Here is a 12,771-nt window from a genome sequence, read left to right on the forward strand (position 1 = left end):
TTGTCCTGTCACAGTTGGCCTGTAGGGCAGATTAGTCTTTGAATGTGTGCTACAGGCATGTACTGTATATGTTCAGTATGTATATCATTTTTTTCATAAAAGTGCAGAATGAACAAGTGAATTAACTTCAGGGACAATTTTTTGAGTAAAAGGAAATGTGAACTGTAAATGTGTCTATGTTTAAGAAGGAACAACACACAAGCAAACCAGCTGAATTTGTTTATTAGTTTTTTTGATGCGAAATCAGTAAAAAGCAGAGCAGCAGAATAAGAAAAGAGACAGAATATACACCACATATATAAAGTATTTACCAGCCTCCTGTAGGACTTAATGTGTTATTTTAAAACATTCAAACTCATTCAATTTACTAAAGAGGTTTCAAATCCTATAAGTAAACAGTTCTCTTAAAAAGGTGCATTTTCTATTAAGACACAAATTCTCAATATAAATCACTAAATTAGACAAACCTTTACTGTTCAGGGGGGTACATTAGACATTTCCAAACAAATATAAACAAAACACATTTATCTAAAACAAGTGATGACACCTGGGCACTTGTCACTGGGAGTACTACACATGCTGCATGATGGGAGACAACTGCTGCTGCTGCTGCTGCTGCTCTGGTGACTCACTCACAAATGAATAAAACCACAGAAGAAAAAAAAAACTTTGCCAGACACTTGTGGGTGACAAACAAGCAAAGCAGAAAAAGGATGGAGGTTTGATCATTTTACCAAATGTTACGGCTGCAATACTTAAAAAAATCATGTGTGTTCAAAATGAAAAGTGAGAGTAACGCAACAGTGACGGAGCTACAGGACAGGCAGCCACTCGAGTCTGTGCCCTTAGTGATGTGACCTTAAAGGCTCCTTCCTGTGCCTCGCCTTTCATATCAATTTGTAAACATTATCATTTAAATTTCTCTAATAATGAGCGTTCACAAGCATCTCCCCGTAGTACTTCAGTGTTACAAAACAAAAACGGTCGGGCGATACTTTCTATAGGCACTGTAGGTTTGTTACAATAGAGTGCATTCTCTATTCCTGCTGAGCTAACACCTAATAATACATACAACGATAAATACACTACGGTATACTGTACAGGCACTGCTGTTAAAGGTGTTAAAACTGAACAAAGAGCTGAGCCTTAAGATGCCCCACTGACACAAGACACCCTACAGTGTCCAGTATCCGGCGCCTTCTGCTGTCCGAATAAATACAAAAAATATATTTACAACAATAACAACCTAAAGGTGGCATACAGCTACAAGGCTACACTACAAAGCAGTGAGGATGGTGGATGTTCTGGTAAGGGCAGATGTTGACAGGTTAATACTTTTAACAAAAATAACATATATACACATATACATACACACACAAGTTTGGACTCATGAACTCAGTGGAACCCCTGTATCCTGATTTGGGGGATTTGATTAACAAATGGTAAAAAAAAAAAAACAATGCTATTGAAATGATGTTATTTCATAGTGAAACTTGTATGTTTATGCAATTCTAATTCATAATCAAAGGACCAACACACAGGAGGCAGAGCTGACGACGATGACGACACAAGGAAAAGATAGCGAACACTACCGATCAGGTCTGGGTAAGTTATCACTTTAAACAAGTAAATATGAGCGAGAGTGCATGGTTGTTGGTCTCTATGTGTGTCCCTGTGATGGACTGGTGAACTTTCCAGTGTGTAATCCCGCCTTTCGCCCTACTGTATGTCAGCTGGGATTGGCACCGCGGTAGAAGATGAGTGAGTGAAATATGGTTTGAAATGTCACCTACATACAGTAAGGTCAAACAATCTCTTATCGCAACATGTTTTGGCCTCAGCGGTGGCTCTACCAAACAAACAAAAAACTTGTGTGTGTGCACAGGTGCAGACAAAGTGACATAAGCATTTAAACAGCGAGATCAAGGTTTTGCGCTGTGTTAATAACACTAATCCATCACCTGTCATTTGTCAACTGTCTATTCGACCCAGTCAAAATTAATTCTCATTATCAGACATCAGCTTTACTTATTTACAATAGCTACTACTGAATTTCAGGATTATAAAACAATCTGTCAAACAGTAAAAAAATTACATCACCTACAAACTTCTATTTTCAATTTAAAAAATAACATTCTCTAAGCACTCGACGATAAGTGCCTAAAATAATCTAAGGTTTTTGCTCAGCATGTCTTTCATACCTCTGTCCCATTATACATAATCATAATAAAACATTTCAGTGATTATATGTCACACTGACCAATAAAAAGAGTCCAACACTGAGCACAGACTGGCTCCACGTCGAGCTGGAACGGATAGAGAAAATTAGATTTTGTCGTTCATCTCGTCATCTTAATGCCACAGCGCCGACTCTCTACTGTACAACACGTGAAACTCTTGTGTGCAGGGAAACCAGTGTAGGTTATATTTCACACCGCCACTGTAGTACACACACAGGTTTTGGTCCATTTTATATTATACTGAGCAGAACATGCAGAAATCCATAATCCAGGTGCACAATATGAGAGTCCATTACTCTGTGTCCGTCTGTCACCCCAGTGATGACGTAATTGGCATGTTGAGAGATCATCTGATGAGTCCAACCACCTGCACACACGCACACGCATATATATTACACACTAATATGTAGTTTTATCCTTTCACCCCTCAAAATCTGTTTCATAGCCAAAGTCCGCTGAGAAATTAGGCTTCCATTTTTCATCCAGACTATAAATGTCTCAGAGCCATGGCAACCAGACATGAGGCTGCTGACGTGACGTCCACTGAATAAGCAGTGGTCAAGAGAGCAGATAAATGTCAAACACACACACACAGCCTGTCAAAATAAATAAATAATAAAATAAACCAGCATATTAGCTTTAGTTATGACCATGAATCATTTAAACTTTATATTTCAACTCAAGTCACCTAAATCTTAGCAGTTGTTTTTATAACTCATTAATCTCTTTTCCATATATATATTTATTTATTTATATATATATATGTATTATTATAATAGGAATGCTGACAATTAGTTGTAAATCAAATTTTGTTAACACTTTATATTAAGGAACATATATTTAGCATTAACTAGGTGTTTACTAACATGCATATAAGTAGCATACAAGCCCTTTATTAGTAATCATTAAGCATGTATTAACACCTTATTCTACATAACCTTATTCTACCTCTACAACGACATGAATTAAGATTTTTCCTAAATAAGGCGTTATTATGTGTTTAAATTTACTAATAAAGGGCTAGTATGCTACTTATATGCATGTTAGTAAGCACCTAGTTAATGGTGAATATGTGTTCCTTAATATTTCTTTGAATCAAAAGGTAAAGGTAATAAGTATTTTATCACAATCAAAAACTGTGGAGTTTTTGCTTGATAAATAACTTAGTCAGCTAGTTCTTTAAAAATGTATTGATTTATAGTTCAATCTATGTATCACCAGTGTATAATATTCAAAGAGTCATTGCAGTCTGATCAGTCTCCTCTAGTCATAAACTGGAGTGAGATTTACAGCAGCTGAAACACTTTGGATTAATGAGGAAATAGTTCTTGTTGTCATTTATTGATTTATCCATGTCATTAGTGGAGCCATTATTCAAAGGTTTACCATCACAATTACACCTACTTATTTAGCAACATCTTTGACATGTGAAATAAATTGTATTCAATCTGATATAATAGTCAAGAAAGTGTGTGTGTGTGTGTGTTATCCAACCATCTTACCTTTCTTTAAGCAAAGATTATCGAACATCCCTAAAGAGCTGAAAGAGAGAGAACGGAGTGGTTACGACAATGATTGAAAAACAGGATTTAACCTCTTCTTCCCTGACCCTCTTTTTGGAGTCCCTGCTCGAAAATGACATGCCCAAACTAAATAGAGTAAATCTCTGCAGTTACAAGTTCTATGTGGATCATCTAGTAAATGTACATGGAACACGCATAACTGAAGGATTTTTTTCTCTCGCCTAAACAAATTGCATTTTAAAGCAAGTATCACCTTTAAAATATGCAGTAGGAGCTTAAAAACACATGGAGGTCATGCAACAACATGTGGACATGAGCTGTGCAAAGAATGATGCTGTTGAAACGAAGCAGAGTGAAATTACAGAGGTTTTAGTAAAATTTATTAAAACCTCTGTAATTTCTTAGCTTAGCCTCTGACAGTATCTGGTGAGCACTCGAAAGTATCTGGTGAGCACGCGAAATATTTACTTATTTATTTTTTCTCCATGTCCCTTTAGGGGCTCCGCAATTCTCCGTTGTCCAGCCGACACGTGTTTTTTTTGTTTACATAATCACGCTGACGCTACGGTGCCGCTTTTCAATGTGTGCGTTGTAACGCTTTTTTCCGCTCTTGCTGGTTTGATCCGTCGGTGTTTTAACTTTGTTTCGTGAACATAAGAATGGTTTATATGAGCTTTTAGCTGAGTTTCTGACCTTTCTGTGGGTATGCAGCATGTCTGTGTTTGTTAAAGTTAGATATGGTTTTATGACGCTTTTGTCGCTGCGTCTGACGCTGCCCCCAATACCGGGGGCAACCGTGAAGAAGAGGTTAAAAAAAGAGGTGAAGGAAGTGATGGTCTGTCAACAGAAGGTAAATGTGAGAGATGCATTGGGAATCGAGCAGCTTTCATTAATGATATAAACAAATCTGTACAATAGCTATTGTATACTGAATATCGGTATTGTATATACAGTGTATATTCTAAAGCTTTTGGGTAATTAAATGTCCATCCTCTAAATAAAAAAAATAAAGAGAAATAGATGTTTACACCCAGTAACAACATTCATGTCCACATTTATGTCCTTGGGCACATCAACAGTGAGGTGAATAAAAGGTGCAAATAACTTTTTTGTTTTTATTCTGGACCAACACATTTCACACTTAATTACTTTGAACTTGGTATTAATAGAGGGTTTGTTCAAATTAAACTCTGAATTATTCACAATTTCAGGCACTATGATTATTATTCACATTGCCGTTGATGTGCAAAGGCCTAGAGTGATGGATTATAAAAACTAGCAGTAAACCATCCTGACACATGCACACTAACTAACGCCAAGTCTTAACCCTCAAAAGATGGATTTTTAATCAAAATGTCCTCACAACTTGACATCTACACACACACACACACACACACTGTGTGTAATGCAGACAAGTGGTCAAGGGGACTATGTATGCTAAGAATTAAACATGCAGTTTAATTCTCCATCCTCACAAACATCCTGCAGAAACCCAGCATCCAGCTAGCGTCTACCGTTTATGTACCGCCGTTCCATCACCAAAGCGATCACTCCTCCTCTCACAGTCTCCACAAATTTACTGTCAAGTGGACGCACTGAGGACATGTTTATCAAAACAAAATATCTGGGGGGCAACAACGAGGCAACCGAGGGGATGGCATTTGTGCCAGTGGATGTAACAGCAGACTGAGTGACTGTGCTGCTGCTGCTGCAGTCTGCAGTAAACTAATGAGAGGTGTGTGATGACTACCAACAGCAGGAGGAGACAGCTGCACATGAGACTGTGGATATTTGCTCCCAAAGGACCAGGACTGAGCACTGAGTGAATTATTCTGGATGGCTGCATCTATTTCGTCTATGAACATAAGAGATGGCGAAAATATAATCTCACGACGAAATAATAATAATGCATTTGTGCATTTCTTGCATGGCATACACTTTTGAACTGATGGTGGCAACAGTGCACACTTTTATGAAATATGTTGTCCTTGTTTTTGTGTTTTGAAGCCATCTTTGCCAAGGTAACACCATAATAACTCTTGCTCTCCAAACCTCCTGCAATACTCTGATGCTGCTGTCTGCTCCTGTTTACATTATCTGGATTCTTCAACATTATTAAACATAAAGAGTCAGTTATTCTTTTGACCTCGAGGCTCCTGAAAACACATGCTCATGTTTCATAAAGGAGGAGCCATTAAGTCTATTTCTGCTAAAAAAAAAGAAAAGAAAACCCAGACAGTTCAAGAACCCAGATCCTGTCATGATGATTAAATCGTAGATGAATTATGGAACAGAGATTATTGATCCTGCACAGGTGCAACCCTCAACTCCCCTCTTTTTTTTAGTGGCAGTGAATTACAAAAAGGAAAGGTTCTCAGGCTCCATTTTATCACTGAAATACTCAAAACAGTAACATACATGTTACACAGCTTATATAAGACGAATGCAAACGAGTTCTGCTCTTGGGCAAGGATCAGGGTTTGAGGGTCTGGACCACCTGTGCAGCATAAACGTCTCCGATTAACTTTTAGTCCCAGTGATTGATAGGTTGACTCACAGCAAGCGGGTCTTGGCTGAAAGCTGCTACGCTGTTACGCATTTCATTCTCACTGCCGCGCAGTGGTATCAGTGACACGTTACCGTGACGCGTGTCAGGCAACACCCGGCTCATCCGTGTCTGCTGCAGACCGTCCTGAGGCCACACGTCCCCATCGTACTTTAATGAGGAAAGAGCACAGACAGAGGGGGGGGGGGAAGGTGAAGAGAGGGAGCCAGGTGAGATTTTACAAAACAGAACAGGTTTAAGAGACTGATTTTAAAGTCTGTAACAGAAGTTTTCTGTGGAAACAAATGACATAGTGGCATTAGAAAACCACTTCCATGAATATGAGATGATTATGTCGTAACGAAAACAGCAACATCGAATAAAGGAAATATGATATTATATATATTAATATTATTATTAGCATATTAAAGTAAATATTTAAATCATGTAACATTTAAAATCTTTGTGTGTATAAAATCGTACCTGAACAGTGAGAAAAGTAGCGTACCACTCCCTCATTTCTGACTGGGTCTCACAGCAGAGATACCTGTGAATAAATAGAGGGTGATAAAGTGAGGGAGACTATGTGATACAAATCTGTAAATGGTGTGTGTGTGTGGTCTAGAGAAAAAAAAAGAGAGGCACGGATGCTTTTGGAGATGAAGGGAAATGTGGAAAAAGACTCAAAAGACAAAGAGAGGTCAAAGACAAACTGAAACTCTCCTGTGACGATTGTAGTAACATTGTAAGCGTAAACACCGAACATGATTCCAAACAGAAAACCCCCACAGATGAGAAACAGTGATGAGAATGATTCAGTGTTCACCTCAGAGTCCATGTTTATAAAAAACTGTGCTTGTGTCTCTGTAATTTCTGTGTGTTCAAGCATATTTTATGGCACTCAGGTTGCCATCACATCATACCCATGAGTCACCAGCCATGCTGTGGTGCTGAATAAATTAGCTTTATTTTGTATAATTGTTATGAGCACAGATTTAGCACTTACACTTATTCAAGAGCACAACACATTAGACACAACAAAAGAGTGATAAAAACTTCAGAATAATAGAATGTACAGTATCCAGTGAACACTTGGAGAGAGAGTCAGCACACATGCTGAACCACACACACACACACAGACATACACACACACACACAGGTCCATACAGCTGTCCTTTTAAGGACTGACATTGACTTCTATTCATTTGGACTGCATAAACAAATCGTTATCTCTCGTCTTAACCATAACCTAACCCAAATCGTAACCCAACATCCCCCCAAACTTAACTAAACTTAAATCATTAGAACTACTGGTCCTGACAATGTTGGTGTTTGTCAAAAAAGGAACACTCAAGCACGCACACACACACACACACTCACCCTCTCCAAAGTTTGCATCATTAGGGCCAGCAGAGCTCATTAGGGGAGGTAGAGTTTTCAAAACAGGACAATCACTCATTTCAAGTGCAGATAGAGACTAACATTTTCCTGTTCATTTACTGTCTGTGCATTCAACCACACATTTAGACCACCAATAAAGGCAAAAGAGACAAAGCTGCCCATTATGGATTTTCATGAAACCACAGTTGAAAATTTACATAATATTCAGAAAATGTGTCACGGTCTCTGAACTTGCAAAAAATGTGCTGATGAACTAATGCAATAAATAGGCAAAAGAAAAAAAGGAATAGTAGGAAAAAAGGTAGGAAAATGAAAAGTAGTAGTAGCATTTGCTTATCCATTGATATTTTTCGTAAAATCCAATTTATTATTTAATTACAACCACTCTTTCCTCGCTTACTTATCTTGCAGTAAAAGCAGAATGCCCGACTCCTGGTGTGAGTGCACCAGTCTGTCTCATCTTCAGTGTGACACCTATTTTCTCTCTACCTTCCACTTTCTCCCCATACCTTCCTTATTTTTTGGCACACATTCTCCCTCTGCAAGTGTCTCTTAGTTTCAGGTTCAGTTATGTTTTTTTTTTCTTTGTGAGGGTCAGGACAATGAAGTGTAACTAGGAGATGATACTGCCTATAGCATGACGAGAACAGCACTCCCCCATTTCAACTGGGCCTGGCAGAGCATCACCAGGGATGAAACCCAGCGTCTGTGTCTGTCTGTGCCTTCCAGACTTCAGGCTGTAATTGACTGCAAAGGATTTGCAACCAAGTATTAAACAATGAAAGTTTGATTTATGTTTGTTTAGTTTGTCCCATTACTTTTGCTTCCCTAAAAAGCGGGAGGCACTTATAGAAAGTATTGTAATTCCTACACCGTTCACCTGATTTGGATGTAAATACCCTCAAATTAAAGCTGAAAGTGTGCAGTTAAAGCACAACTTGTTCATTAACTGTAGTGGTGTCTAGGGCCAAAAAGAAGAGAATTGTGTCGATGTCCCAATATTTATGGACCTGACTGTATCTACTGCGGCTGTCAGTCGAGTGCCTAGCTATAAATTAACACTTGAGCATGGGGATATACATTAATATTCTGACTGAGGGACGCATATTATACGTAGAAGGATTTGCATGTGAACAGACCTAGATAAGAATAGAGACATGAATGCAGGGTGTGAGATTCCCTCCTGGGTGGAAATGACCTCTCATGTGTGCGTCTCTCACACAGTGATCTGACCTGTTTTTTTCCTCCTAGAGAGGATACTGTCAGCTTTCTCCAACAATCACAAATGTGATCACACTGCCGCGAAAAGAAAAAAGGCCCTGCCACTGAACATTAGGATGGCAAGCATGTCAAAACTACTGAATAAGTTTGCACTGAGAGCTGCATGTACGTTTGTAGATAGACACGATACTGTCATTTAAGGCCACGTTAGAACAAGGTGTGGACAGCTTGTTCATTGTGAGAGAGTAAGTGGTGGTTTTTATGTGATGCATAGATTGTAATCCACTTGGCATTTAAGGAAATTGGCGACTTCCAATTAGTTTATACACCTAAAAATACAGTACCTGATTAATAATGGAGACCCTTAAATGCACTTGCGCCTCAGATGATTTATAAAGATTGTTAAACTACACTAAGAGAGTCTTTCTATCATCATGAACCAGTCTGGCCACTTCCTTCTGACCTCAAACAGCCTACACATGGCTGTGTTAAATCCCAGTAGAGCAGCAGTTCCTGAAATACTCAGACGAGCTTGTCTAGCAACCATGCCATGTTCAAAGTTACTTTTATCACCTTTCTTCCTCATTCTGATGCTCCCTTTGAACTTGACCATGTTTCCATGCTTTACTGCTGCTGCCCTGTGATTGGCCAATGGCTGATATTTGCATTAACAGGCAAATGAAGAGTTGTACCCAATAAAGTGGAGTGTACGTCAACGTAAATTGAGGTTTGTTCGATGTACATACTGTACATTGATTGAGTGCACGTCCCCGTATACAAGAGGACTGGAGATTGAATTTCAAATGCACAGACTCACAGACCCCACCTTTGAACTTTATCTAATCTTTATGTAATAAATTCAACTTCCTCCAGCTAAAATCATGCAGCAGTGAAGTTCAGAGAGCAGAGCAATGTGTCACATCTGTGTTGAGCTGGAGTTTATTCCAAAAAGCACAGACACTGCTACTCACCACTGCTGCTTCTCTTGTTTCTTACTCTCGCACACCACTGTCAGTCCCCAGCTAGAAACAGACAGACAGAGAAAGAGGCAGAAAGATAAAGTTAGTTACAGGAGCAGTTCCAACTGCAGCAGAAAACATGATTATTGGACCTAGCTTGCCCCCTAGTGGTCAAACTCTTAAAAAGTCTGTGGAAGCATCTTTTTTAAAAAAATTTAGATAAGATAGGTAAATTGCCACTTTAAATTATTTCGCTGAAGATTGAGTGGTGTTTTAAGTTGCAATGTTCATCTAAATTTTAAACTCGTTAAAAAGGGGACTAGTATATGAAAATGTTTCGGTCCATCAACTTTCCTAAGTTTGTAGTCTACTGATAAATGGTTTACATTAAACTAGTTACACTAAAGAGAACCTGATGATTTTCTCAATCTGGATTTACTTTAAAAGCATACACTTAGGATTCAAAACAGGGAGGAGTGAGTGATGGAACAATGTTGACCAACACTGATGGCCTTCCATTTCTTCCTGTCGTGATTTAAAGTGACATCAATGCAAACCTGTATCTCTGTGGCTGCACTGCACATCCAATACTTACCAGGTGGGAGGACGAAGCCTCTTCTTGATACCTAAATACACGTTGAGATTTTTCACTTGCCAGTCACGTTCAGGACGGTTACTCTGAAACAGAGAGAGCGAGAGAAGGGAGCCGAGTGAATAAGTCAGTGACAGACTTATGAAACCAGTAGCAGAGGAAGTCAGAATTTGTCTGTCAATCTTACTCTGACTTCCTTGTACATTCTGAGCGAGGTGGAGTTGAGGATGAAATATCGGTCATTGAAACCTGAGGTCAGACCCAGTCCCAGGATGATTCGCTCCTCTCTGAATTTCATCATCCCATGTTTGGATGCATCCACTTTACTTCCTTTAAGTTAGAATAATAATATTAATAATAACGTGGTTAAGACTAACAAAAAAACAAAGACATTTTGAGAGGACAACATTTCATTGGCAATTAGTTTGTGTGTTTTTACTCAGGTATACGATCATTGACTCCATAGCAAGGTGCTTCTTGATGAGCAGATGGGAGTCTGTGCCAAACGCATACAGAATGGGTAAAACTCGCTCCTGATAGTGCAGCGGTCGTTCTAGGAGAAGCACGAAGAGTCACAGTAAACACAGGGTGATAGAGAATCTCCAGTAACCTTGAATAATTTATTTACATGATGTAGAACAATATTTGCAGCATTAAAACAAGAGAAAATAGAGAGCGTCATGCTCAGACAAAAAAGACAAAGCTCCAGGGAACCACGATTGGCAGCATGTGATTTGTATTTAAATTACAAAACAACTATTTTGTGTTTTGATTGTAACAAACCCCAGGACTTGGTTTAGATTCTTCAAGAAACATAGAAAAATGCCCTCTAGCTCAACTCTTATTCTTTCTAATTTCCTTCCTTCATTAGTATATTTTTTTTCATTTCCTCCTGTTATACCAGCAGGAAGGTTTTCTAACCAGTGATGGGAAATCTGCCAATTCAGAGTTGCTGGCATTTGATAGGACACATACGGGCTTCCCTGTTGGGGACCAGATGTCCCAAATACCAGGCTGAAAACAAACCACGTCACACAGTCACTATGCTCAGAGTGATTTTTTTTATTGCCTTGGGTTTTGCGTCACTTTCTTTGCACAAAAAAACTCTTACCCATTTCCTCCTTGTCGCTAACCTCCCAGCAGCTCCAGTACTCATTGTCTTTAATGCTGATGTTGCGCAGGTCAAGAACATCACATGTCAGCTCTGCTGCAGTCATAGAACCAGGGATCTAAGAAGAGAAAACACAATAATGTTAGTTAAGTCTGTCCCCACAGGAAAGAGTGAAAGAAGCTAGTTGGTTTTGGTTGTTACTCCTTGTTCTTTAAAAGAAAGTTCAGGTCACCTTCACAAGTTGCTCTGCTCTGTCTGTCTTTTCCTCCTCGACGTACACTGTGCAGATGAAATGACCTCCAGGCTCAGTACTCTGAGGTACACACATACACACAAAACTCATTACAGACTGTGATTAAAAATTAAATAAACACAGCACAAACTTACACTGCTCAGTCACAACATTAAAACATACGAGTTACCTGTTTTACTGTTGGTGTTACATTTTGACAAGAATTGACACACTGAACAACAATGAAACAAATCTTAAGCCACTTATTAATGTTATTCAAAATATGCACACCCACAAAGCTACAGATAAGTCCATAAATGTTTTCTTCATACGAATTAGTTAGTTTTAGATTTGTGAGAGCATGTGTGACTTACAGGAAACTTTGTGTTTCGTGTCCGTCGCATTTCTATGATGGCAGAGTTCACTTCTTGCTGCTTCTTGAGCTGCTGCTCCCCCACCTACAAACACATTATGCACACATTTATTCACATAATACAAGGATCAGTCAACAGCTGACATAATGCTAATAATAACATAACGCCAACCTGTGCGTCTTAATCGGAAATTCCCACTGGCACTGAACACTGTGTTTTTTCCTTAATCATCAGGAAATCTGACCTTCCTGTTGAGCTAATGCCATTTGCATGATGCTTTATTTTTATCTCTTCAAAACAAAAATAATGCAGTTAAGCTAAAATAGTTAAAAGGCTGTCCTTCATTGGAAGTAAAATTTGACAGTGACTGCAGGGATTTCATCAAATCTCACGAGAGGAAATCCCATCATCGCACAGTTCCTTCCTCTCGCCATAACATCCTTCTCAATTTTCAATCTCCCTTTCTAGTGAAGTTTCAGGAAACCACCAAAATGTGCAGTAAGAGCATAACACCAGCACATTATCCCCACAAGTTAAGTACAATAGATAAGATCAGTTTCTATTTACAAGATA

General features: G+C 38.8%; 1 protein-coding gene across 1 annotated transcript in view; it reads right to left on the reverse strand.

Moving 5' to 3' along the window:
• Window positions 1-252: 252 nt before the first annotated feature.
• The window catches only part of arap1 (ArfGAP with RhoGAP domain, ankyrin repeat and PH domain 1), a 47,446-nt gene continuing 34,927 nt past the window's right edge, over window positions 253-12,771 (reverse strand). The window contains exons 24-34 of the mRNA XM_083886926.1: window positions 12,199-12,282; window positions 11,825-11,905; window positions 11,593-11,710; window positions 10,921-11,034; window positions 10,669-10,811; window positions 10,485-10,567; window positions 9,902-9,952; window positions 6,792-6,855; window positions 6,321-6,479; window positions 3,743-3,780; window positions 253-2,607 (exon numbers count right to left, since the gene is read on the reverse strand). Coding sequence (XP_083743052.1) covers window positions 3,760-3,780; window positions 6,321-6,479; window positions 6,792-6,855; window positions 9,902-9,952; window positions 10,485-10,567; window positions 10,669-10,811; window positions 10,921-11,034; window positions 11,593-11,710; window positions 11,825-11,905; window positions 12,199-12,282 — 918 coding nt within the window. The 3' untranslated portion in view covers window positions 253-2,607; window positions 3,743-3,759. The remainder of the gene's footprint in view (window positions 2,608-3,742; window positions 3,781-6,320; window positions 6,480-6,791; window positions 6,856-9,901; window positions 9,953-10,484; window positions 10,568-10,668; window positions 10,812-10,920; window positions 11,035-11,592; window positions 11,711-11,824; window positions 11,906-12,198; window positions 12,283-12,771) is intronic.

Source organism: Microchirus variegatus (genome assembly GCF_963457635.1).
Source record: "Microchirus variegatus genome assembly, chromosome: 3".
Lineage (NCBI taxonomy): Eukaryota > Metazoa > Chordata > Actinopteri > Pleuronectiformes > Soleidae > Microchirus > Microchirus variegatus.